Here is a 26,636-nt window from a genome sequence, read left to right as displayed (position 1 = left end):
TTTCTGCTTTAAACAGCATAGAAGTCACTTCTGTCTGCCGCTATAAATCAGAACTAAACCTCTAATGGAGGCAGCACAGTCATAAGAAATCAAAGAAACTACATAGCCAACACATTTAAGCTCCAACTACTGAAGGCACTGACAGTATTCTCCCTGATAAAGAACAAGGTTTCATAAGGACCATCCTTCAGGGCACGGGAAGGGGAAAAAATAAACACAAACACAGTACACAGTTATTTTATTGAAATACTTGAAAAGGCCAGCAATGGAAAAATAGGTTTGTCATGAGGAATTAATGTTTGATTTACTTGATATTAAAAAAAGCTGTGTCTATAGGTAATTCTAGCGAGTTACAGAATGCACTGTGATCCATGCAACTAATATACTACAGTAGAATAGGCACTGTGTACTATTTTAGTTTTATCTTATACACAGCTTTCAACAGGTATGATTGACAGATGTAAGAAATTAAACAGCAACACTTTTTGAATTATAAACATTTATAATATACAAATTTGCTCATCTGATCTGTAGGGGTTATAAAACACATTGTGGAAAATGAAAACACGAATTGCACACAGCGGATGAACTTGATCTGGAAGGTCTTGAAGTTTCGTGTTTTTCCCTTTAAAAGCAAACTCAGACTAAATGTGTCACTGGTCACATAACATACAAAGTCATTGGCCAGGACAGCAACAGGGGCTCTCCTGAAATACATAGTCAGTGGGGAAATTTGTTCATCAGTTAAAAAGAACAGAGAAGAATGAAAATCACAAATTCTACCTGGTATAGCTTGTAGTCCAAAAAGATAAAGTCACTTCAGATGAATGTGAAATAAATAAGCAATCCTTGAGGAAGTATGATCCTTGAGTTGAGCCTACTCAATTTCAACTATACAACTAGTATGTCACCATGGTGAAACATCCAAGAACAGTATTCTGAATCGCCTTTGGGGAAGCAATGTCTTACTGCTTTAATATGTACAGGTTATTTACAACAAATTCCCTTTCGGCCTCACAAGTTAAGCCATTTGAGCTGGCTGTTAAGATGCAATTCTTTTTTTTCACACATTATGCAATACTGTAGTTAGAGCTATAATTTAAAATAATCTTATGCATGAATTACAAATATTAATAAAGTAACTCTGCATATATAAATATTTCTAGCAGAATTTAAAGCATTCAGAATGTACATAAAAGTGGGGGGTTTTATTTGGTAGGGCCAGATGTGCTTCTTTTCAGATCATCGCTGCTTTAATAATGCTTTGTACATAGCAAACCCCAAAACGGCAAAGACAGTAGCACCAAAACTTGCTCGGAGCCAGAATGTAGAGCTCTTGAGGTCTGCTTGTGTCACATGCCTGAAATTTAACACACATACAAAACCAGGTTAATTCCATGACAAGAATTCATCAGACAACTTGTGCTAAACTAGTGCTTTTGGAAATTCATCACTACACTTGTCACAGGCAAGCAGTTTACAACTCGGCCTTCTGAGGCCTTACACATCCATCTTACTTTTCTTAAAGGCTTAGGATTTGATCTGCAGCCCTGATTACATCAGTAGATCTCACTAAAGTCAGAGAGCTCACACAGCTGAAGAGAAATGCAGGAGCAGATCATTAGTCATGAATGTGGGGAGGACAGTGTGTCTTCCTTGAGAGCACCAGCAAGCATTTGGAAAAGGAAAACAAAAATAGCCAGCAAATAATTAATAACCCATAGCAAGAACTCTGTCCAGCAAAACAGCTTTTAAATGTTGAGGTTGCATAGTTCTGCTTTTCTTGAAAAACTTCCCAGTCCTATTGGGTATCTACTTATTCTTCCCCTCAGAAAAGTTTACTGACAAGTAGCAAGTAATATTTTTCCAAAAGCTAGAATCAAAAGGACCATTTGTAAATCTCTTTCTTCCCAGTACAGTCACAAGAACAGCAATAGAAACAGTCATCCAATACCAAGCTGAAAGCTAAGAGAAAGTGCTAGTGAATCAAGCAGTGACAATGGCATCAACAGAAAAAGACGAGATGTAACAACAGTATGAAGTGACTGTATGACATAAAAAGCCACATCTTGCATGACAGTAGAGACAGCCAATGACCCAACTCTCCCAAATACTGCAAGAAGTCTGTGAGCATGCTCAGTTAAACACGGCTAGCCATCCTCACAAGTAGTCTCAAGTATGACAGCTTACCATAAAGCAGGAGCTACCGTTTAAAACAAGTTACCATAAATGCCGTAATTCAAAGCATAAGAAGTTCCTAAACAATAGTGAAGGTTTTTCATTGTTTATTTTTGTATAAGATAGAACTTTGAACAGAACTTCACTAGCCTGAGTATTTTAGCCTCTATTAATCATCACAGGTTATTCGGTGAAAGCTGCAGGAGTATTAAATATAAGGAGCATACAGAGATCCTAAGCATACACGGTGCACGAGAGAGTTCATATAGTGTGAACTGCAGAGTTATAGCATACAAGCTGTTTAATAAAGCAGGAATTGTTACTTGCTATCAAAATACACAAAACCAGTTTAGGATATTCTTTAGTAGATGTTTGCAAGAGCAATATAAGCCATATAGATCATCAGTGTACTGTCATATCACATGCTGAAGAACAGCCTCTTTGGTGTACAAACAGCAAAACACAGCTGGTCTCTAAGAAATCCTCATCTTATTTAAGAATATCTTGCTAGGTTATGGAACAGATCAAGCTCATTATATCCTGCAAGCATTAGTTCTTCTATAGCTAGTTTTGACAAACTCTCTGCAAACTAGGTGTCAAGTGGTTTGCTGAGAGGAAGAAAGGGAAAGGCAATGGCAAGGTCACCTTAGTTTGGCTGTTGTTACCTGTCATCAAGTAAACGTGGACCAAGAGATGACTCCATGAAGATGGAATCTTCTATAGAGTTGACGGCGTGCACCTGCTGCATAATACTGCTCTCCTCGTCTGCTAACAGCATGGCCCCCAACTCATCTATGTAGGCTCTTAACCTTTTTACACACATGCACAGTTTGCAGTTCATAGCATGGCTCAACAACAGCAGTGTCTCAAATACGCTCAAATAACAAAGCCCAGAGAACTTGTCATTTTTAGCCATCTAGCCCCTGATTTGCGTGCAGTTGTTAAAAACTTAGAAATAAACGGGGTTTGTACTTCTGATGAGCTGAGTAAAACAAATGATTTCATGTAGCTAAATGCCATTGCTTTAAGGACAAAAAACTGATTAAGGAACTGAATCTCTTGCCACTCCATCCCCAAAGCCTCAACTTCCATGTGCCCACAGATCCTGCAATACTCCAGCATCATATGCATGAGCTAGAGGACCTGTGCTAAACACACTGGAATGATTCCAACACATTAGCCCTAAAACTGACAAGATCCCATTAATGTCATAATTCAATTAAAGACTGTGTTTTATCACACCTGGTGAGGGTTTTTTTAGTAAAAGACTATAACCCCCTTGTCTCCAGATCTGTAAAGGATAAAACTCATCTACATAAAATAAATCGCTTGTATGTAACATGATTTTAACAAGCTCTCTTGGGTATTTGTATAACTAACAACTCTTAGGTTTAATTTGGTTAATTCAAACACCCAACTATTTGTATAATTTAAATACATCCCTTTAAATGTGCAAATCACTGTTAAAGCTGCAAATGAATGCTTTTGCATTGCCTCATAAAGCATTAGCTCTCACATCTAGATTTTCTGATTCCTATCTATGATTTGCCTTGTTTTAAGTTTTGCACGTCTGTTTAATATATGCAAGAAACTTGCTGAGCATGCTTCACCCTTTAAAAAACAATTAAGATATTCTCAGTCATGATAAAAATCCTCTTTTCATGTCTAAAGGGAGAGTAAATTGACTCTGATCCCTTTTCTAAGCCTAACAGAGTCTTTTATTTGAATAAAGGAAATAAATCAAGGCAGGGATTTGTCTTAAAACCTCAAGGAAATCTATTGACTTCAGTAAGAATCATTAGGGTCCTCTGAACACAGCCCAAAAATCCAAAGCCCCCAAATGCTTACTGAAATCCAGAGCATTATGAATGTCTAATTGCTTTACACCTTTGAGAAAAATTCTTCTGTTTCTTCCTGAAATGTTCCTTATGCTGCCATAAATCCATTTTCTGCAATTTTGATCCCTAATATTGTTTAGCTGCCATTAAGGGGGAAAAAAATAGCATCTGTCTGAAATGATAAAGCAAATCAATGTTTGTTTCCAGCACATGAAGGTGGCTGTAATGCAGAAAACATTTCTCAATACAGACTGAAAAATTCTACCTCTTCAATAAATAATGTCCTAATTTTATTTCAGTGTAGTAGTGTTATAAAACTCATTTTCACCAGTGGCAGGAATTATTACTGCCTTGCTAGTATGAGAGTAACTCCGAGTTAGAAAAACTATCCTCTCCAAGGGTAAAATATGCATATGGATGTGCACATATATACACATACAGTAGCAGTTAGGACTCCAGAAATGAAGCTGGTTTTGAAGCTCTTGCTTATTAGTAATAATAACTCATTTTCAAACTTCCCAAATAGTTTGGGGTGTGTATTTAATCATACAATTAGTTCCACATATTTAATAAGCAAGCCTAAACATTTTGCCTTTAGTATAAAACTCAGATTTTAATGCATGTTTTGGAAAAAAAGACAGATTTTTGTTCAACCTACCCTGACCAGCATGTCAAGTACCTGCTCACTTGTTGAATAACATCTTTGAGATCTGTACAGTCTTCCTCTTAAGAGGCTTTAACAACTCACAAGAAGTTTTATAACATGCACTTACCAAGAGGTTAACTGAGCATGCCTGTCATGGTTACACACAGAAAACTGCTGAGTTATGGGCCAATACTGACACTTTTCCCTACGTCAGCAGCAGGAGAATCCCAAGTCTGGGAAGGTTTAACCTGAACTACAAAAGTTCAAAACCATTCCATTATTAACTGAAACAGCATCTTGAAAAGCACAGTGGCGAGGCCAGTAGGCTTATCACATGGCTACTCGCACCAACACTAGAAGCATGTTACTGCAGCCAGTAAGCAGCAGCAGCAGCCTGCTCCACAGACAACAGGTTCTAACAAAATACAAGCAACTGAATTCCAAACCATCGTGTTAACATGCACAAGCTGCAGTAGCTTCCCTTCAGGCATGGGTTTTCCTCGGATGCAAACCAACCCCAGCAGTTAAGAGTTTTCCCCCATGCATTCGTCATCTAAAATGTGAAAAGCTCCAAGTGCATCTTATTAACTGCAAAGCCTAAAAAGAATGTACAATGCCAATTCAAGATATTCTATTTGGAAATAAATCGGGGGATGCAGCTTTGCAAGTTTCTACTCGGTATGGGGCATCAAACAGTTTAGAGAAGGAGGAAAAAGGTAAGTAAAATACAGTCATACTGTTCCAATTTGGGGATGCGCAAGGATAGGGATAGATTCTGCCATTAGATTTAATGGCAATATACTATATTTTGGAGAAATACTTGCATATACGACACACAGTAAAAAAGAAATCCTGGGTTATTGTCTTAAAGCCTTCCCACTACTACAGGAAAATGAAACTATTGTTTTAATTTAATAGAAGGAAAGTTTTCATAGAAAAAGGAATCATCTTACAAATAATTTTTGAATCATCCATTTTTTATATGCAAGTAGAACTTCACTTGTATTCTGCAATATTAAATAACCTTAGATGGGAGAAAAACATGCTCCAAGAAGTCTCCCTCAGCCAAAACCCCAATTCTCATGCATTAGAACCATTTTACTTTGAAATTAACTTAGCTTAGACAGAAAAATGCCACTACTGTACAAGCAAAAGGCAACAGGTGAATGATTTGAAACCAAGAAAGCAGAAAAACACACTTAAAATGGATGCTCTGCAGTTAAAATAAAAAAGCAGCCAAAAAATCCAAGCTCATCATTAAAGAAAGGATTAGAATGACACCAGCAGAAACCTTGCTTTTAAAAAGAGGTAAAACAATGTAGTAAAAAGAGATTAAGTGCCAGCCAGACAAATACAAATGAACACCTAAAGGAAAGAACAAATTAAAAATATAAAAATACTACAGGATAGTAACAAGTCTCATACATGCATGTCTAGTGCTTTGAATGCACTGCCTCTTCCTCTAGGAATGAACAAAGCATGATCCTGGGTAGTTCAAACCAACAATCCCGTTCCTGCACAATAAACACCTCCAAACTGAGCTTCCTCATGTGTTGTATTTGCCTCTCTGACACAAAGCCTTGTGAGAGCCTCCGACATTCATCCATAGAAGAGAAACTGAAGGTAGGCCTGAATAGGTTTTTCAGTTGCATACAGGCGATGTTCTTCCTTTAATTACTAAGGTGGGAATAGTCAAATGTGATACAAATGCGTTTTCTTGGTAACAGTGTTTAAGCATTCTTTAGCACCAAATAATACAGGAAAGGGTCAATGTGAGAAATTTCAGTTTTCCTATTTCCGCTGTGTAAAGCTTCAGCATAGGAAGGGATCAGAAAAACAAAGTACTCTTGAGAAACCTCCTTCGCCCATCAGTTATCTAACTTTTGCCCAACTATCCGACATAATGGTAAGCACATGTAAGGCAAAATAAGAGAAGTTCTAGAAACTAACTACAACAGAAAACCCTTCTTGATACAGATGCTTGCTCTAATCACAAATCATTAGAGTAAAAATGCATATAAGGAGTTTACATTTTTAAACAGGAAACCCATCTCCACCCTCCTAAGTCTACAATTAGCAGCTATTCCCTTGTGTTTACAGGTCTCTCAGCTTTACTAGATGCAGTTTTGCAGTAGTTCATGCACTGAGTTTCAGAAAGGAAACGCCTCTGAGGAGCTAACTAGAAAGAGAATTGGTGAGATGAAATGAGCATGCTGGAAACCTGCAACAAACCCCTAGGGAGTGACTACAGACAAAGGGATTCTAGCAAATAATTCTTCCTTTTTGTAGGGTCAGTGGAAAAGTCTATGAGGAATTCTCTTTATCTTGAATTACAGATGGTTTTTAGGGAGTAGTAGATTCCTATGTTTATTCCACACTATCTAGTGACAAGGTATGGAACATCAGCATCCTCAGACTTCTCATTAAAAGATTTTAATACCCCAAGTGTTTGACAGTATTTCAGATGAAAAAAGTGCAATGTCAGAAAAGCCACAGCCCCATAGAAGAGAGAAACAAGCCATGACAGCTAATGCAGCAACCCATAACCATTCAAAAAAATGGAGATGTGTTAGAGGTGATTTCAGCCTCAATAGCAAAGAGTTGGGATCTTCTAGTGGTGACTGCTGAATGAAGTTTTAGAGTGACAATATGCAAAGTTGTTGCTATTGCAAGGACTATTTTCCTAAGGGATGACTGCTGTAGAAGAGATGCAGCACGATCAGTCTCACTCATTCACAGTCTCTTCCTAAGCTAATGAGTTTTTCAACCTTCTCTGAATTCTCACTCTGTGGTTAACACTTTTAGCTTGGATTAAAGTGGTATTTCACAAGGATGCTCAGTACTGTAGGTGGGTATATTAAGCAAGCCTCCTATGTGTAACTTGCATTTAAAGGAGACAACCACTCTTATCTGGAGCAGCTACATATGAAACCAGTAAAAACCAGTAACACATATGGACCAGCAGCATGTCAGGATGTTCTAATCATGGCCTTCAAATAAACACATTTATCATACAAGCCCCCAAGAAGGCTATGAAAGATGACATCACTGTGCTACTAAAATTGTTCGGTTTGAACTCCCATTCACTGGGGTGTGATGAAAGTGCTGAGGTGTTAGTAAATCAACATGTGTCAAAAACTGCCTGCAGTGCACACAGGACAAGGTATAGCACTGTTTTCAACACTGAAAACCAGCTTGTTTTTTGCAAAGCATCTGTAAATGCAAATGTTTAACCATTTACCACTTCTTACATGTTGCATTCTATTCAGGGAGGAATTGGATGTTAAAAGATCTAGATTTTTTTTAAGTTTTACACAAAATACCCACTCTTTGTGTAAACTAAGCATAGCACACACACAGAAATTCTATGACTTCCCAAATATCAAACTAGCAATTATAAACATGTAGTATGTTATATGATGCTGCTACAAGACAAGCTGTGCCTTTATGAAAATACCCATGTAACTGATAGCTAAGAGGCACTACCTTGTCAGTACTAAACAAACCTATAATGTCTCAAGTGAGACACATTACAAACTTACAGACACTACTTCATGTCCAATACCAGTTGGCTAAAAACACAGTCCTAATTCCTCCGAAGTATTTTTACAATCACTAAGTGCCTGAATCAACTACCAAACTGGTAATATTTCAAAGAATTCACTGGGCTAAGCTTGAAAGACCAAAAGTAGCTTCAAGTTAAACAAAGTTTGACAATTCTATGACAATTATTAATATAAGTATCTGCCTATGGAGTGGATATGGAGTGAGAAATCTGCGGTATATAAGGTTACCACTCTTTCAAAAACCCTTTATTTTAAAAGCACACCTGGTACCTAGTAAATAAAGTTAAGGACCTGTTAAGAACTGCAGTGAAGAGTTTGTTCTTTACAGATTGCAGCAAGTCTGAGTTGAGGAAGTTCTGACAGATGCAAAATGTACACCTGTTGCAGGCGCACATACAGCGTAACCGGGCATGGCTGCGAAAACACACAGAAGGACAGGAGTTGAAATCTTGCTCATCAAATCAGGTGCACATTAGGACTGTGCCACAACCAAGAGAGATTCAGGAATAAAAAGGTACATTTGAATGAGTAAGGAGAGGAGGGGAAAAAAAAATACACTGGGGAAGCAAGGGTACAACTACAGCTGTGCAGAGTTTTAAGGTCAGATGTTCTACGTCTTGGACATTTTGGCATTACCACCATACACAGATCTTAATAGTAAAGCACAAACATGAATGAAAATGTTCGCTGAATTTATTTGAGTTTGTAAGGTATGTCCGTAAGTTTGTATGTCTGCACAGCAATAGGTAACACCCCTTTTTCAAAGGAAAGTAAGCCACATTTTCTACCAGTCTGAATGCACACTTTACGAAGTGACAGTTGCCTCTACTTTTCCCACCCTACCACATACACATGCTTGAAAACTAAGGGAGAAGCAGGAATATTGATATGACAGACATTTGGTCAGTGCTACGCTTTAGTGGTTTCCCAGTATTCCAGCGCTACAAAATAAATACAAGAGAACAAAAACAAAACAAAAGCTTTACAAATCTAATGCAATAAATTGTTTCAAATATTCAGAAAAATAAATCCTATTATTTTGCGTGAAAGTGACATTATTTCTGTGTAATTTAAGGCAAATGTCAGCTGTCATACTAGACTCCATCTGCTGTAATATTTATGTAATCCGTCACCATATTAAAAGCTCCACCCACCAAAAAAGAGATGCAAAGTGAGCTTAGCAACAACGAGATGTGAAGAAGAAAGTAAGGTTAAGTATCTTATTGTATCTGAAGCCCAAAAGGTGTTTATACAGAAATTCTATTAAAAAAAATGTAAGATCTATTAGATTAATGAACTAAAGCACAAAGTAATCATTGAACCATAGAATGGTTTGGGTTGGAAGGGACATTAAAGCTCAACCAGTTCCAACACCCGGTCATGGTCAGGGGCACCTTCCATACCAATCCCCATCCAGCCTGGCCTTTAACACTGCCAGGAGCAGGGCTAGCAACAAGCTCAAGTTGAGCTATACAAGGACTATGGTACAACATTCACAAGTATCTCAAAAAGACCAAGATACGAATACTGAGATACTGGGTTATGCATGTGTAATAAGGACTGAACAGAACCCTACATATTCATTGGAATTTGCAACATGAGCTGGATGAAATAGTGTATTCTTTAAAAAATACCTTACAACAACAGCTGATGCTGATTTTTATGTTGGATATACACCAACTTGCTCAATTTGAAATAATTTGAGGATTCTACTCAGGTCACTTCTGTCTCTCTGTTGCTAAATCTCAGTGAGGCAGTTCCATCCTCATGGCTAACAATGACATGCAGTGGTACTGTGCGTGACTCATGCAATATGAAGAATGTAACAGTTCAAGTACTTACGGATACATTGCCATAGTTGTCAGTTTAACAAAGATATCCTTACTCGGCACATCAACAGTGTTACAAGTAAAGGCTTGAGGTGGAGGCATTTTGTGTTTTTTGCAGAATTCAGCAGGAGAAATACTATATTCCTGTCTAACTTCATGCAAGTCGGACTTTGCAGCTACCACCAAGCATGGTATTCTACTATCCATGAAGTGCTGCTGCAAGTTTGAAAGAAAAGAAGACACAGTATATGAAACATGGCAACCTGGAATAGCCTGAATTGAACTGGTTGCAGCAGCATTAAGATATATTCATTACACTGAAGTCAGGCTTTTCTAGAAGCAGAATATTTTAAATAGACAACTAAACATTAGCTTTGAATAATTAAAACTGCAATTTTAAATCATGAGACATATTTAACCAGCATTCCTAAATAAAGTGTATTTTAAGCACCAGAACTTGTGTATAGGATCAGTAACTGACACTGAATATTTTGTCAGTGAGAAGATACATAAATGTGAAGGCTTGTGTATATATAAACTGTACAAACCTTAAAAATCCTGGCACAGTACTCAAAAGACTTAGGGTTACTGACATCATATACCAGGCAGACAACATCGCATATGGTCTCAGCATCAGTTAAAAAGTCAGCATCACTGACATCATGTAGCTGGGAAAAACAGATGGTCAGAGAGGGAGAAAAGCTTTGTCATTATGCAGTTAAAGGAATTTCATAACTTTTTCCTCATAATTTTTATGGCTCATTTTTATATATGCTTATAACTAATGGACAGACAATAGGCAGAATTAAGGATAAAGAAATAGTAGGGATTTACCACACAGACAGCATATGTGAGCTGTTAACATCATATCTGCAGGCAATGACAACATCAGCACAGAAGTTAACATTTACTTTAACACAAAGTCATAGATTCCCACGGAAACTACATCCATCCTACAGAGGAAAACCTCAGAGCAGAGGACCAGATCTTGGAAAACAAAGAAAGACACCCTATTTTCATAAAGAAAAACTACAATGGAACAAGATTTAAAGAACATACTTCACTCACAGAATATTAACTTTAGCCACCCTAACCACCCTACGTGACAGGTTCTTCTCTACTGAATAGGAGGCCTGCTTGCTGGTAACTTATCACATGGTATAATTTGATGCCCTGCAGCATAAGCCTAATGGGCTGGGTTCTGTACCTCTTAGGTCAAGGTTTCAAAAATAACAGGTCCAGTTTAGAGTATTAGCAACATGTTAAACTAGAAGTTATTTGAGCCAAGGCAGGGAGGGGGAGAGGGGAACACAGACACACACAGATTTATGGAGACCATTAAACCAGAAATTTGTTTGCAGAAGGCTCCCAGTACTTCACTGAATTTTAAGATTAACAAGCCTTATGCAAACAATAATGAAGCAACCTTACCAGCAAGTATTTTTCCTGTCCATATACATAGACTGTATGAATGGCATAGTAAGATTTGTGTTCTGCACGTATTTGCCTCTGTCTCTGAAAAGGCAGAATTTCATGTTAGACGACAGCAACTTCTTCCCTTTAAGTTAGATCTGAACAGCTGTTTTATTGCCTTTATTAATGAATGAAAATTACTGCAATCTTTGGTTTATATACACAGCTATAATCTGCGATGTACAATTACTGTATGCAATAGCCATTTGTCTATTTGCTTCAAACCCCAAAACCAATCAGAACAAAACCCACCCTCCCCAATAATTCTGTATTCCCCCATACAATTCTCCAGACTCAGTAGTAATCAGTAAAGCAATAAGATCAAGTAGGTCTGCTGTCTGAATTTAACTCAAAAGCATATACAAGTGAATATAAGCAAAAGGTTTCTTACAAATAGATTTCTTCCAAGAAGAGCCTGAAGAACTCCACTTTTCCCACAGCCTTTCATTCCAACAACATTGCATAGGAAGACATTTCTCTGAGTCTGTTTTTTCTGCAGGTCTATCTTTTTATCTCTTGTGACTTTTGAAAAACACACATACATTATTCACAAGATGTACATGAGAACATGAAATAACTGCCCACTTGCATTAAAACGCATGCAAAACCATCTCGCACAAATATTACATCAAAGACTTGACTTGAGCAGAAAATTAAAGAGAATAAAAGTGAAGAAAAGACCATTACTTTAAACAATTTACTCTTGAGCAGATTTCTAAATTTAGATTTCTAAGCTGTAAGAATTTTTTTATTACCTGTAATTGCTGATGCTTGAGATTCTTGTTCTGCAAGTATCGAGTAGCCCAAATAACCCAGGTACTCCAAGCAACGCTGTACATCTAAGTACGTGGTCAGTCTTGCAGAGGGAACAAAAAGAAATTTCTAAATTGCTAGCATCTGTGATACCAGTTCCTACAGTACTGAAACAACTTGCTCCCCCTATCTCCAGGCTGACACGACAGAAGCATTCCTGGCACTATGTAGTACTGAAGGACAAAAGCACTCTGAAGGTAAACGGTAGCAGCTTTACCACCCTTAATAGTCCGGAAAACACTATGAAAGCAGCACTTGCTGAGGCTGATCAACCTATACTGTATTGTTTTCCCCCCCCAGCAAATAATGCTTTCCTCATTTTCCATAGGAAAACACCCTCATTGTTTGAACACAATTATCCATACCAGCTCTAAAGATTAGAACAACAGAAATAAATATTTCAACAAGTTTCAGAGAAATTTCCACATTCTGAAGAGACACTTCTTCAGAGTTAGCACTAAATACTGGCCAAATCCTGAACAGGCTATAACAATTGAAGATTAGGCCACTGGATGGCTGCAGCAAATTGACTACTTGGGTGAATTTTCAACTATTAAACTTCCGATCTTTCTACTAGATTTTTAAGAAGAATCTACAGACATGTCATCATGCCTGAAGTTCTCAACTACTAAAACATCATACTTACGTCCACTGAGAGAGAAACCCTTGGTATGTAATCCACCCCCTTTCATTTGTACAAACAGTGTTGTTAACATCAGGTCCCCATGGCATATAAGGGAAGACTTTGAACAAATCTTTCAGTTCATCAGGAGACAAAGCACAGTCTCTATCCTGAAAACAAGCATACAAAATCAGACCTAAACCACTTCATTGATGTCTGTTCTAAACTGATATTTTCTTGCTATATGCTCGCAAGATTCAAGGAACTCGCTATAAAAAACCCTAAGCTGCTTTCTTTTTAATCATCGTTCTTTTCTTGGGTTTAAGTAGGACTAAATATACAAGCTAGTTAAAAACAAATGGTAGTACTTCTGCAACTGCCAACTATGCTTATAGACAGAAATACAAGCAGCTGGATAGTTCTGACTGCATAGTTTAAGCCACAGACAGATTCTGAATGAAATGACATGACAAAAACACACTTTGCTAGTAAAATTGCTAGCAAACTAAGGCTCTTAAGTACTCTTAAGTTCTCAAATTAAAAGCTTACCAAATCATGCTTATCAAAAATACTTTGAAGAAACAAGTATGCATGATGATTTAATTCTGTTGTGCAGTCCTGAGGAATCTTTAGCCTGTTCATTGAAAACAAAACAAACAAAACAAATACAAGAAGTGTGAAGTGTTTTTATGAAATATGGAATACTAAAACTCAAAATACAGACTTTTTCAATGACACCATTTAGTATTTGACCTTTACACTTATCTTTAATAATTTATCTTAAAAGAGATCAAGCCATATACTTTTTATTAGGAATTCTAAAATTATGATGTCTTTATATGACATGATACATTGCTATCTAGTTATCAGGGTTTTCTTTGGTTGGTTTGGTTTTTGTGGCTGGTTTTTGGTTTTCTTAATTGAAAATTATGCACTTATATTTTTGAAAAGAAGCCACAGAGTTGGCCAATCTCCACTTTTTAATCTGAGGATTTACAAGGATCTCAAGTGCTATGAAAATACTCACAAGCCTTTTCTAGTCTGTTGCCATATACAATAAGTGACTGCTCAGATTTACATTCCCATATTCTATTAAGTCTCTTTTGGCATGTTTCTTACAAAGAGAGAGGCAGTACATGATTTGGCACAAGAGACAGGAGTTGTTTCTTCGTCATTTTCAGTCACATGCAGATTTTGGCTGGTAGGTCATAAAGTAAGGCAGATATTGATGTAACAATGTGTTATATAAACACACTACATAACCCTTTCCTCCTGCCAACGCAGGAGGCAGCATAAATTAAATGCATGCAAGTTAAAAAAAGGTAAAGGGATACATACGGAGGAAACAAGTACTCTGGCGTAAGCTCTAAGTCGTCATCATATCCAAAGCGACGTAAAACAGTCCAAGTTGTTTCATGCCTTCCTCGCTGAATGAAAAGTGTGTGTAGAAAAAGAAAACCTAAAAATCAAATGATGAAATCTTAAGGCCCTGAAATGCTTTACCTGCTACAAGTATATTTAATGGAATCAATATCAGACTGAAAACAAAAAGCTTGAAACAGGCATTCAGATTTTAAACCACCTGGGTGACATTAGAGCATTTTCTACACAGACTGAAGGTTTCAGAAGTCATCTTATTTGCAAAACAGTCCTCCAAAGAACTGTTTCCTTAAAAGAAGCCACTCGGTTTTCTGTTGTTGCTTTTTTCATATCAGTGTTTTAGAAGAACTTAGCTGTATGAAATAAAGACAGTATTTTCAACAATTTAAAGTAGGAAGCCTGGAGGGTAATCTCATGGCCTTTTGTTTCCCTGTATCAAAATAACTGGGCAGGATTTTTCTTTAGGACTTTCCAGAGCTTAATGAACACTGAGATTTAATCGTTTTGTAAGTCAGTGCCTTAAGATTCCCACTCCTCACAATGTCTCCCAAGTTCTATTATATATGTAAGCTCCACAAGGAAAGCTGTGGAGCTCAGAAAGAAAACCTTTTTTCTCCTTCCCCTTTTGCCATATGCTCTGAGCCAATCTGTCCAACATAGCTGTTAAAATCTTGACAGACACCACACCTCGCTGACAAGTGTTGCAGCCGGTGATCCCAGAGACAGGACACAGATTTATCTAAGAGACAATGGCTTTTGAACCTGTACACTTGTCTGGACTCCAAGCTCTGTAACAATAAGTAAGAAATACCCTATTTTATTCACCCCATTACTCCTCAGTTTAATCATCCTTTGGGATCATACTGCCACTACACCCAGCTCTTGTAGTGTAAACAAATCAAGACAGAAATCATATTCCAAAAGAGCAGCTTTTTATGTAAGAAAGAGGACCAGCTGCATAAAGATACATCTTTTAAGAGTGAAGTGAGGCTTACCTTTTAACGTTAATCCATTATCTGCAACTCCATCACTTAGGTTTTTCCTGACTACATTCTTTACATCTTCTAAAGCCTGAGGTGCCAGTGGTGTATTAAAACAAATTCTCTAACAAAACCCAAAAAGAGCATGTTAGAACCACTGGCTATTAAGCTGGACAAACAGCATGTCCTGTATGAAATACAGCCTGAAACATTCTGATGGCAAATGACAATCCAAATTTTTAGTGAAAACAAAGGTTTACAAGCTTTATTTTAAGTGCAAGCATTGAGGCTTGTACATCTAATAGTGTTTTTTTAAGTTTTGCTGTTGAATTAAAACTTGAGCAATGGTTAGAAATTAAACTAACACCACTTCCACTTTTACAGATCCATTCTTCTACACTGCGCTTGAGACTTGATATTTAGATCTGATTCACCTTACTACTATTCCTTCAAAACCAATCCCTTTGTTTTTCTAGAATTACACAGTTCAGCTATCAGGCATGGCGAAAAGCTAAGCAAGAGTTACCTGAAAGAAGTTGAGCTCTGCATCATTCAGAGTGCCGTCATTATCCTGATCAGAAATCCTAAAAATGCGAGTGAGTGCTTTAATACAGGCAGGTTTCATCTACGGAATGAAAGAAAGTTCAGTATCTTTCTAGGCTTGAACATAAAAAGATTACACTGAGTGACATCAAGCAGCTCAATCACACTAAAACAAACACTGGTCTTCAGTTTACTTTTTTAGTGCAGACACATTCATACTCAAAAATAAAAAGCAAGAGGAGACAAAATCCTGATCTAGCAAATTTATACCCACAAATTTAAAGCAATTAATCCACGTTAAATGTCCTTCTGTTCAATTATTAGAAGACCCCAAGCTCTTCACAAGCTGAACGTGGCACTATATAGTTATTAAAAAAGAAAAATCAGTTCTCTAAATTCAGTCTTGTTGTTACAGAAAGCTTTAAAAAACAACTGATTCCACCCCCAACACTTTTTTTGGGGGGAGGAAGGCCTTTGAATCCCAGTGCTTTGCAAATATAAATGACTCTAGAACTACGGCCAACTCTTTCTAAGCAAGCACACTATCTCTATTCACCGCTACAACTATGGCTTCAGAAGGCTTCAAACACCAAATACTGAAAACCTTCACAGGGCTCATTCATTTACCAGGCAAAGCATTGATTATATGGACTATCTCTATCACAGAGGAATTGCTAGGATACCTTCCAAGTGAAGGAAACCAGACACTGGTAACTCTCTCCCAACAACTATAGTGATGATGGACTCTTCTCTTCATAGAGGTCACACAGATTGCATAGTGATTGGTTTTGGAAAACCAGAAAGATTTCAGCACAACAATTTTATCACAACATTACTAACTCATAAAGGTGATTCTGATGGAAGAAATCAAAACAGAGTTATTATCTGGTTCTCTACTTAAAGTACGACTGAAGCAACCTCCCTACTGTCCAATACTACACAGTGGTTATGTTTAGAGATTTTATTTGTATTTGCCCATGAAATTAAAGTTTGGTTTTCTAAGCCAACTACCTGCAATGCTTAACAACCAGCCACATCATTTGTTTCTTATCTCTTCAGACAAAGTCTCACAAGATGCTTAGAAAAGTTCTTTCCCTTAAAACAGGCCAAGTCTGGAGTATTTTCCCTGAAATAAATGGGGTTACTGTGAAATGTACATCTACAGATGAACTGAACGCATTATTTGCTCACATTACATCTGGCTTAAAGCCAATTCCAAATCTTCTCATTTTACTTCACAGTTCACATGGGCAACAGAAAACTGTCTTCACTGCTTTGAATGAAGAGGAAAGACAGATCAGATTAATACACCACCAATCACCCCGGCTCTGGCATGTAATGCTTGACATTTGGGGTGGGGTTTTGGTAATAGAACACACCAAGAAATGCAAAATCCACTGAAAAGGAAAGAACAGGAAAGTGATTAACTTCAGCCTTCCCCCTCCCACCCTTTTATTTGTTCTTTGAATCTATGTATAAATACCTCTTTCTCCTCTGGACAATAAAGAGGACCTGTAGGATGTAGAACAGCTTTCTGTGCATAATAAAATAGCTCAGATATATTCTTCAAGTTTTTGGCTGAGCACTGAAAGAGAAATCCTTGTATCGATTAGCTTGCGCCTTGGCTACTTGGCAACTTCCGACATTTAAGCAAGCATCAAACTTTTAACGATCTAGTAAAGATCTAGCCCCCTCTTGTGGGTGCAGGGCTGTCTGGAAACATCTAGCCCCTGCCCTGTTCAGTAATTACTAAAGGAGGTCTCACTACAATTGGCTGTCATACCAAGAATAGAATATTAATTCTATTTTTAATACTCTGCAGACACCTGTCTACCGTATTATATTGTAATAATATTATAGTATTAAATTTTAAACACTTGGTAAAGCCATGGATGTGAGAAGGCTCTAAGGATTAGAAGAATTTGAGAGTAACATTTGATTATCCAATAGTGTACTTTCTCTACAGAAAAATAACATATAAACTCACCAGGACGATTTACGTTTGAAATATTTTATTTTGAACAAAAATAAATAAAATCACCTTTTCTATTAAAAGTTGCCACACATGCTTGGCAAGAATGTGCTTTTTGTCACTCATTCTAACTTCAGAAAGTCTTGCATACCTCTACACATGTTTCTATCTCTGTATATTGATTCATAATGGGAAGGATAGTTTCCATACTGCTATATTCCACTAGATCAGACTTGTTTCCAACTAATATAAGAGGCAGCCTGAAACCAAAAATAAAATCTGTTAAGAGTTTTAAAGACAGAGAGATAAAAAATCCAACTCGATTTAGCATTCCACCTCCCACCAGGAGCCATTATATTATTTTCATGATGTAATTAACTATCACTGCAGCCGACAGGCAAAATTAAATGACAGCAGTTTTAAGTAAATGGTTTTGATACACACTTCAGACAAATGTTCTTGTTGATACTACAACAAAAACCACACAGTGAAATGCAGAACTAACTAATCATATTGTTATACAAAACCAGCAGCAGCAGAAAATAGAGACCATGTAGCCAAAACTAGCTAGACCATAACAAACACACACACCTGGTAAAAGCTGCCCATGAAACTGAAAATAAATAGCATTGCTGGCATATGTAACAGACCTACATACGTTAAATCTCTTGTTGCTTGGACTTCTTATATAAACTTTAAGTTTAATTTGATTTTCTTAAACAATTAACATCCTCAACACTGTCCATTGACACCCATCGATGTGCAGCCTAATTCACACGTCTCATCTTTACTTATGCACCTGCTATCTTTGTCTGTCCTTTCATTGATGAGAGGAATCCATCGACTTGTTACCTAAAGTGGGATTAAAAGCAAACATGAAAAACACATTTTCAAACCTAATCTGACTGATTTGTGCACAAGTTTGACTATAACTGCTACTGCTCCTTTCCCAAGAAGGCACACATTTACCCACAAAAGAGAAACAAATTAAAACTGGAGAAACTGGAGCTGATTAATGAGCAACTTTCTCAGATGACTGAAAGGACTGAAAACCCACATGCAGAAATGGACCAGAAGCAATCATACATCTGTACATTCTCTTAACAACTTCATCCCAAACACCACCTTCCACATTTTTAACATGCAGTACAGTTTTTCACTTGCCAACAATCAACAGTGCACAAGTTACATCTCAAGCAATAATTGGATAAAATGTGTTACTATACCTTATCAATAGAATTCTTGTTGTTAACAGCATATACTATACAAATCACATTTGCCTAAAATGAAAACAAAGGAAAGGGATGGAATTCCACTGTTTAGGATCTCTAGAGCAACACAGATATTAAGAACCATATGAAACAACATCAGAGTAAGAACAGTTCACCATCAGCCAAACACTGTCTCTGGCTTGTGTAAGCTATTTGTAGCCTGTAAAACAGCTTAAACCAAATAATATGTAAGTTGAGAAGTGCCAAAAAGCCTCTCTTGCGGCATGACATTCACAGCTTATGCCTACAAAGAGGCCTGTGCTACCAAGAAACCTAAACTGAAGAATCCCAATCTGCAGCCTCCACTCAAGTACTGAACTAAATGCCAGAAATGGAACACAACATCGTGACAGACCTTACAGCAAATGTGCAAAGGTGCTGGGGAAGGAGTTAAAATAGGAAACAGAAGGAATGATGAAATTACCAAGAATCCCATGCTATTCATAAATGCAATAGTACCACATGACGGAAGGAAGCAAAATGGAGCTGTCCCGGGTAGAACTACTTCTTCATAAAACCTGTCAATTCCTTCACCTACTGATTAAAAGGTATTTATTGAGGTTCTATCCTTTTATTTGGAAGAGCCAAAGCTAAAGCTCAATTCACCAACACAGTGGCAGTACCTACTCTTCTTCAACAGAGGAAGGTCTACTCTAGTACAGGGCACAAAACAAAATGCCAAGAAAGAAAAAGCAAGAGGGTTTTTTCCCTTCAGTTCAAACTGAAGCCCCTCTAATTTAGAGAGCCTACAAGGAAAGACTTCTCCAAAAGCAGAAGCTATTTTCTAGTAAACATGAAAATACACTTACCTGTGATATTTCATGGTAAAGCTGCTCATCACTTTGCTCAGCTTCTGCATTCAATAGAATAAGCCATTCATTAATACTACACATTTTCACCAACAAAACAGAGTAACTCACAGAACTCAGGTGGTGTATTTCACAATGCTGGTCAGAGCCTTGTGAAAGCTCTTCTTAGTTAAACATCTTTTGGTAAAATGCACTACAGAGTGCTTTTGCTGTAACAACAATGAACTGATCCATTAACTCACAGCCTGTTTCACACAACTCAGATAAACTGAAGCTTAAGTCCAACAAAAAAACTAATGTCTTATTTGTTTCAAGTAAGCAAACACACCAAAGATACTTCCTCAGCAATAGTGAGAGAAAGAAGACAAGAAGGTGTCTGCTAACATGGCCTATTAATTGGCTTCCATTATAAATGGCAGAAGGGTTTTGGTAGCTGTGGAACAGCTGCATATATTTCTGATAGGATATGAACCTCGATACTGTGCCTGTTTATCTGTTCAGTAAGGTCAGGGAGATCAGAATGTATCAAAAAAGAAAATACAAAATAAGAAACTGACACAAAAGGATAAGGTGTCCTAACTCAGAAATTCAGAGACACAAAACGTCAGGTATATATAAAGTCTCCTGTGCTTTAATAAATTCTTCACTTGAAAGTAAATAAATACCTCACTTTGGGCCTATAGGGATGCTGGGGATGGACTCTTCATCAGGGACTGTAGTGACAGGACAAGGGGTAACGGGTTAAAACTTAAACAGGGGCAGTTTAGATTGGATATAAGGAGGAAATTCTTTCCTGTTAGGGTGGTGAGGCACTGGGATGGGTTGCCCAGGGAGGTTGTGAGTGCTCCATCCCTGGCAATGCTCAAGGCCAGGTTGGACGAAGCCTTGGGTGGGATGGTTTAGTGTGAGGTGTCCCTGCCCATGGCAGGGGGGTTGGAACTGGATGATCTTAAGGTCCTTTCCAACCCTTACTGTTCTATGATTCTAAAGAAATACAGTTTTGAACTCTGGAAGTATCCACCTCTGTCTGAACCCGTAAATATATCTGTCACATAAAGAACACTAACTTCACTGGAATATTGCTACGACTATCGTTCATGGATATACCAAGAGTGCTTAATGTCAAGCTTTGAATCAACAGCAGCAGCCATCACCATCTGATTTAACTTTATCCCATGAGTTTCTACTTCAGTCTAGCGTTTTCCTATATGTTAGCTTTGGTCCCATACCTGTATGACTGTTAAAGAGGCTACAGAGTTAGATAAAGAACTCCATATTAAACCAGTCACACTACAGTGTTGTGTAGTCCTCACCTGAATAATCCACTATGTGGGTTGGCACTCTTTCAGGAGTGACATCAGCTGGAATGGTGATTTCTTCAGCTCGTGGTGGAACCTTGGGTTGGAAAGAAACAGCAAGAAATGGCCTTTAAAGATAATACAGAAAATCCAGATGGTCAAAACAAGTTGCATACTATAATAAACCTGCCAATCAGTCAACTTGAAATAGAACAACTTAGTAGGAGCTTTGTTTCTTTTTGTCACTGCTATTTTCTCATTCTTTGCCTACTTACTAAGGAACTTCCTGCATACTTTGCAAGAAAGCAATGTTAAGAGATTCAGTGAATGCTTCAGTAAAACTCAAATCCACTATAGCCAACCACTATAAAGAACAACTATCATAGTGCAACCTATGAACAAAATCTGAATTACAATTTACTTAAAACAAAAATGTCACAGAAATAAAAGTTCTAAAATTTGGGGGAATGATCAAATTCAACCAATTGCTTTAAAGAGCTACAAATTCCTTACTAGGAGAGTAACATTGGCGTTAACAATACCATTATTGCCAAATTGTACACTGTTTAACCTATGTTTAAACATTTAAATTTTTGCACTAGATATCCTGATCCTACTTCTGCTGCAATCAGTACAAGAACTACCCCATAAAATCAAGATGTGGCAAGAAAGCCTGAGACAAAACACAGTCTCAGTTTTTATACAGTCATAACCTGACAACTTCCTTACTTCTGACAGAGCGCTAACATTAAGTTCAGGGGAGCCTGCATACTAATAAAAATAATGATACTAATAAAGTGTGTGTTCTGCAAGATACTGTAACCTAGCCGTGACTGCTGGCCAATCTTCCAAAGAACACTATTCTATATTCAGGTAGCATCAAGTTAAACCTGATTTTAATGAATCTAATGCCTTTTACCTGCTGACACTGAACTTCCATAATGCTTTGTTTTCTTTTAGTAAAAAAGGAAAAAAAGAAAAGGCAATCACCAGAAGAACAGCTTTGTGTAAAGCTTCAAGCTCTACCTGCATCTCATCAGGAACACTTACTGACAATACCCAGTATATTAAACACTTTCAAAGTCTGAAATGTCTGTTATACACCCCCACAGCTCTTATCTGCATGACTGACTTGCAGGAATTGTACATCTCTTTCAGCAGTTTATATAGGATGAAGTATAAAGTTATTTCTGTAATTTCAGGCAGATTTTGTGTCACATATAGATTATGCTTTTTCTCTCAAGAGGAATTTAGAGGAATATTCCACATTATACTGCAGGAAGAAACAGAGAAGCAAACAGAGGCCAGCAATTCACTAAATACACCAACAACCAACCTGCCAACAGAACTGCAGTTTAAGAACAAACAGAAATTGGAGCTCCTTTTTACCTGCAAGGTTGGGATCTAAATTCAATTACGTGAGCAATCAAATGTTGACTCACGAGCTGTGGTAACCCACTGATTTGCATTAAACACAGCGCAGTGTAGATTCACAGAGAGCACATGATGTCTATTTTAAGACTTGTGATCAGAAGAAATAAACATTCATGTTTATATGTAAAAAGCTTAACTATTTGTAGCAGCTGCAGTTCTTTTTATGGCATAAAGGGAACTATGAGCTGCTTTTTTTTAAAGGGATAAAAGGTAGAAGTAGCTTTACTTTTACTCTGGATGAAAGCAGTAAGAGTTTTCAGCGGTTTTTGCTTCAAAAGCATCAGTAAAGCATTCTTCAAAAATAAAAACAAAGGCAATGCCTTGGTCACAAAAAATGGCTAAGTTATAGATACATAATGTGACTTTTTAATCCCTCATTCTCATTCATTTTGTAATCTACTTGCTCTTTTAAAACAACACAAAAAAGAGGGTCTTGCCTTTTTCAGCACCTTCCCATTTATGAATCTCTAATGTTGAAATATGCTGCCAGTTATGTCCAGTTTCAACTGCTTAAAAAAACCCTAACATAGCTCAGAAATTAATAAAATAGTTTAATTAACCATGTGAAAAACAAGAAAGGAACTTAGATACAACTTAAATTCCTAATCTTCATAGAGAGGTATATTTAAACTAACCTACATCACTCTTCCAGAAGTCATCTTTGCAGTCTGAGACTTTATTCTTTCTAAATAGGAAACATTATTTTAAAGCAGAGCCTATTAACTTACTCTTTGAACAAAATAATACAACAACACGATAGAAATAAAACTTAGCAAACAACTAAGGATGCTCTACCTCTTCTGGAAATTCTTCACTGACAAGAGACATAATTAGTGATGTCTTCCCAACTCTGGCTGCAAAAGCATTAGAAACAGAGATTAGATAAATTGGTTTTGTTACACTCGGCAACTGCATCCCATCTTAAAATGACAAATATTTTTAAAACACTTTCCAACTGACCATGTTGAAGGCTTTTTATCTGTTGTTTAAACATACTAAATATGGATGACAGCAATTCTCACCCAATTCTTTTACCGTAAAACGTTAGGATCCATTTCACACTTCTGCATTTCATCCAGATGGGAATCAAATCCTACTCTTTCTTACACAGAAGAATTAGCAGCGTTCAACCTTAATACAGAACACTTTAGCAAACAAACAAAAATTCAAAACAAACTAGAAATGCTTTAATACGATCTAATAAATAGAAAAAATAAAGCACACAAAAAGGAATATAGGTTAAATATTTTCATAGTACTGTTCATACGATGGCCCCGCTTCAGTTCTGAACTACAAAGGAGAAGAGCTGGACAAGAACACACAGCTCTATCATTACGGACAAAGTCTCCACAAACTATTCTGACTGCTCTGAAAGTGCAAGAGCATAATCTCTTTGATACAAAGGAGCTGGACCTAGAGCATTTTTTCTAGCATGCATGTTCTACCAACCAAGACATTCCTCACAATCAGTCAGAGCCTGTATCACTGCTCCTACTCAAACCAGAATGAAATGTCACCAATTGACAGAAGCTGTTTTGCTGATACCACTTCATTTACACTTGTCTATTTATTGTACAGAATTCTGAATAAGGGAGGAAGAGGAGATTAAATTGCACGACTGTTTTTCTGCAGAAAATAATATTACTGAACTGATAATTCAGTCAAAGTACATTCAACTTATCCAAGTCTATTTTTGGTATAGTAACCAAGGGCCTTCTGACATCCAGAAATAAAAGCTTCTCTTTGTCACGGGAAGTTAAAGAGCAGCTACTACAAAACTACGTAAAGCAAAGAAAATCCTACCCTGGAAAGAAAGACTTTTGTTTTCCCTGGGGAGAATAGTTGTTCATCAGTGATAATCATATGAGTTAAAACTGCAATTTACACTGCCATATGCCCTCTTGCATTAACTACATCTTAAGTTTCATCCTGACAGAGTCAAGAGCTTTAAAAGCTCTCCTACTTCTTTTAGACCATGCAGCATACAACAATTTACTGAACATATTTTGAAAATTATCTGCCATTAAAAATTGATGTTTGCTCCCTGGATACTAGGACTAAAACAACCTTAAACCTAAAATGTAGACACTGGGCATTAAAAGGGCTGTGTTCTGGAACAGGCTTACAACAGGTCTTCATACACTTCAGAATCTGAGCCTGATGGTCTACTGTTATCATCTAACAAGAATTAGATGGTCTGGATAAACTTGTGGTTTAATAATAAAAAAATAGATACAAAACAGCACTGATAGCATCACTGACACCTTACTAGTTTGTAAAACAAATTTCTCCCTTCTGTGTGTTACATATCCATCAAAAACATACTATAAAAATGTTCAGTCTCTGATGTGTGCCATGGACTGCACCTTGCTGTACTGAAGAGACCTGTATGCTTGATATTTTCAGTTGGACACACTGTGAATCTATTTGCCACATAAAAGTACCTGTTACACCTGTCCTTAAACCACTATACAGAGCCAGTTCCGTTGCCAAAGGCAGTAAAGAATAATTAGGCACATATTCTGACGAGGAATTCAAAGGTGTATTCAAACGCACAAATACATTTCCAAATAAACTCAGTCTTGCAAAACTAGCCACAAACAAACTTAATGAGTTAACTCCTTCTGCACAGTACCATCCCCCTGAAGATTCCTCTCTGAAGAAGTCACAGAGGATCTTTCTAGGCAGTAGAGACAGAGCCAAACTGCACTATAAAATAGCTGCATAAACTGTACTATAAATCTATATGGGGCATTCAGTTCTCAGCCGTTAGTAGTACTACACTCTTAATGTAATTCGGTAATTTTACTAATAACGCTTTGTAATTACTCTGCATTCTTGCGAGGAGCTTACACACACTTTACAAACTAACAAAACAGAACCTCTTTGCTGCTATTTACATCGGTGAGAAGCTGTGCCTTTGAAAGCCAGCCAGTTATTTGGGTACCTAAGCCTGAACTTCAGGACATCATTTTAGGAACATCTGAAAAAACACAGACCCACTGCAACTCTGTCACGCATTGAAGTACGTGCTGTTTATTCAAGGTCATACAGTAAGTTCGTGGCAGAAGCAGGAATCTGGACTCCCTGGCTCCCCCACAAATCCACGACACCCAGCTGATAATGGCTGGAGCACAGCTGGCCACTGATGTCCAAACTCAATAGGTTTAAGTCTGGCTCCCACAAAAACCCAACCAAACCACAGGGCAGGAATTCCATCCCAGTTTCATCTCCAGGGACGTCCAAGAAGCACAACTCCGCAAGCTGCCTTCCACGCTGCCGGCTCCGCAGCCAGACAAGGTACGCGGGCAGCCGGCAGCTCCCGGCCAACCCGACACGCAGGCTCCCGGCCCGCCGGCGCGTCCCTGCCGCCGCGGTAACCGGACACGGAGCGGTCACGGAGCACCCCGGCCCCACCTCTGACAGCCGCGCAAGCCGGGGCTCCGCTCCGCGCCCAGGCGGGCCAAGGCGAATGGTCCCGGGCAGGGTGCGACCCCCGCCGCCCAGCACCGGAGCGCTCTGACAGCCGGAGGCGCGGCGGCAGCGGCTCCCCCTCAGCCCAGCGGCCCCCGCCCTGCCCCTGCCCCTGCCCCTGCCCCGGCCCCGTCCCGCACTCACGTTCTCCCACCAGCAGGATCCTCACGTCCTTCTTCATGGCCCCGCTGCCTGGCCCCGCCGCGGGGCGGCTCACATCGGGCTCGGCGGGGCACGCAGAGCCGCTGCGGCCTGGGCTCCCCTCACGCCGCGGAGCGGGGGCAGGCTACGGCGGCGCGCGAGGGACACACCAGGGAGCGGCGGGCCCGCGCGCCTGCGTGCAGCTGCGCGGGGAGCCCGCGGCCGCGCGCCGCCCTGAGGCTATGGGCGGCCGCCGCTCCCCTCAGGGCCCGACCGGGCGCGGGTCCCCGCGGAGGGGAGCGCTGCTCCGCGCTGCCCTGGCACCGTCTGTCCGTAACGGGTTTCTGCCGTTACGGAGCAGATTTCATG

The 26,636-nt window shown here is 38.5% G+C and overlaps 1 protein-coding gene across 4 annotated transcripts; it reads right to left on the bottom strand.

Moving 5' to 3' along the window:
- Window positions 1-221: 221 nt before the first annotated feature.
- On the bottom strand, window positions 222-26,448 carry RHOT1 (ras homolog family member T1). 4 transcript variants are annotated; one of them, XM_065693985.1, is made up of 21 exons: window positions 26,271-26,448; window positions 23,448-23,506; window positions 21,234-21,315; window positions 19,921-19,964; window positions 19,067-19,120; window positions 18,640-18,692; window positions 17,992-18,100; window positions 17,352-17,453; window positions 15,852-15,950; window positions 15,341-15,449; window positions 14,304-14,424; window positions 13,515-13,599; window positions 12,990-13,135; window positions 12,286-12,386; window positions 11,922-12,052; window positions 11,489-11,572; window positions 10,606-10,725; window positions 10,071-10,273; window positions 8,520-8,642; window positions 2,844-2,987; window positions 222-1,360 (listed from the first exon to the last, which is right to left on the bottom strand). In XM_065693985.1, exons 1-21 carry the CDS (start codon window positions 26,305-26,307, stop codon window positions 1,243-1,245), a joined length of 2,124 nt encoding a protein of 707 aa, XP_065550057.1. In that variant the 5' UTR covers window positions 26,308-26,448; the 3' UTR covers window positions 222-1,242. The 4 variants fall into 4 exon arrangements, with proteins under 4 accessions (XP_065550057.1, XP_065550058.1, XP_065550059.1 ...); XM_065693986.1 differs by lacking the exon at window positions 26,271-26,448 and adding an exon at window positions 23,675-23,743; XM_065693987.1 differs by lacking the exon at window positions 2,844-2,987 and having other exon boundaries at window positions 26,271-26,447.
- Window positions 26,449-26,636: the final 188 nt, after the last annotated feature.

Source organism: Lathamus discolor, chromosome 13 (genome assembly GCF_037157495.1).
Source record: "Lathamus discolor isolate bLatDis1 chromosome 13, bLatDis1.hap1, whole genome shotgun sequence".
Lineage (NCBI taxonomy): Eukaryota > Metazoa > Chordata > Aves > Psittaciformes > Psittacidae > Lathamus > Lathamus discolor.
Note: the sequence above shows the minus strand (reverse complement) of the source record. Positions and strands in the feature narration are given on the sequence as shown.

Bases quoted from the DNA above. Each gene is read 5' to 3' on its own strand.
- RHOT1 (XM_065693985.1), bottom strand. From the start codon at position 26,307: ATGAAGAAGGACGTGAGGATCCTGCTGGTGGGAGAAC. The intron at 23,507-26,270 runs GTGAGTGCGGGA...ATGCTTTTGCAG, and splicing joins GATCCTGCTGGTGGGAGAAC to CCAGAGTTGGGAAGACATCA. The intron at 14,425-15,340 runs GTAAGCCTCACT...TTTGATTTTTAG, and splicing joins TAATGGATTAACGTTAAAAG to GTTTTCTTTTTCTACACACA.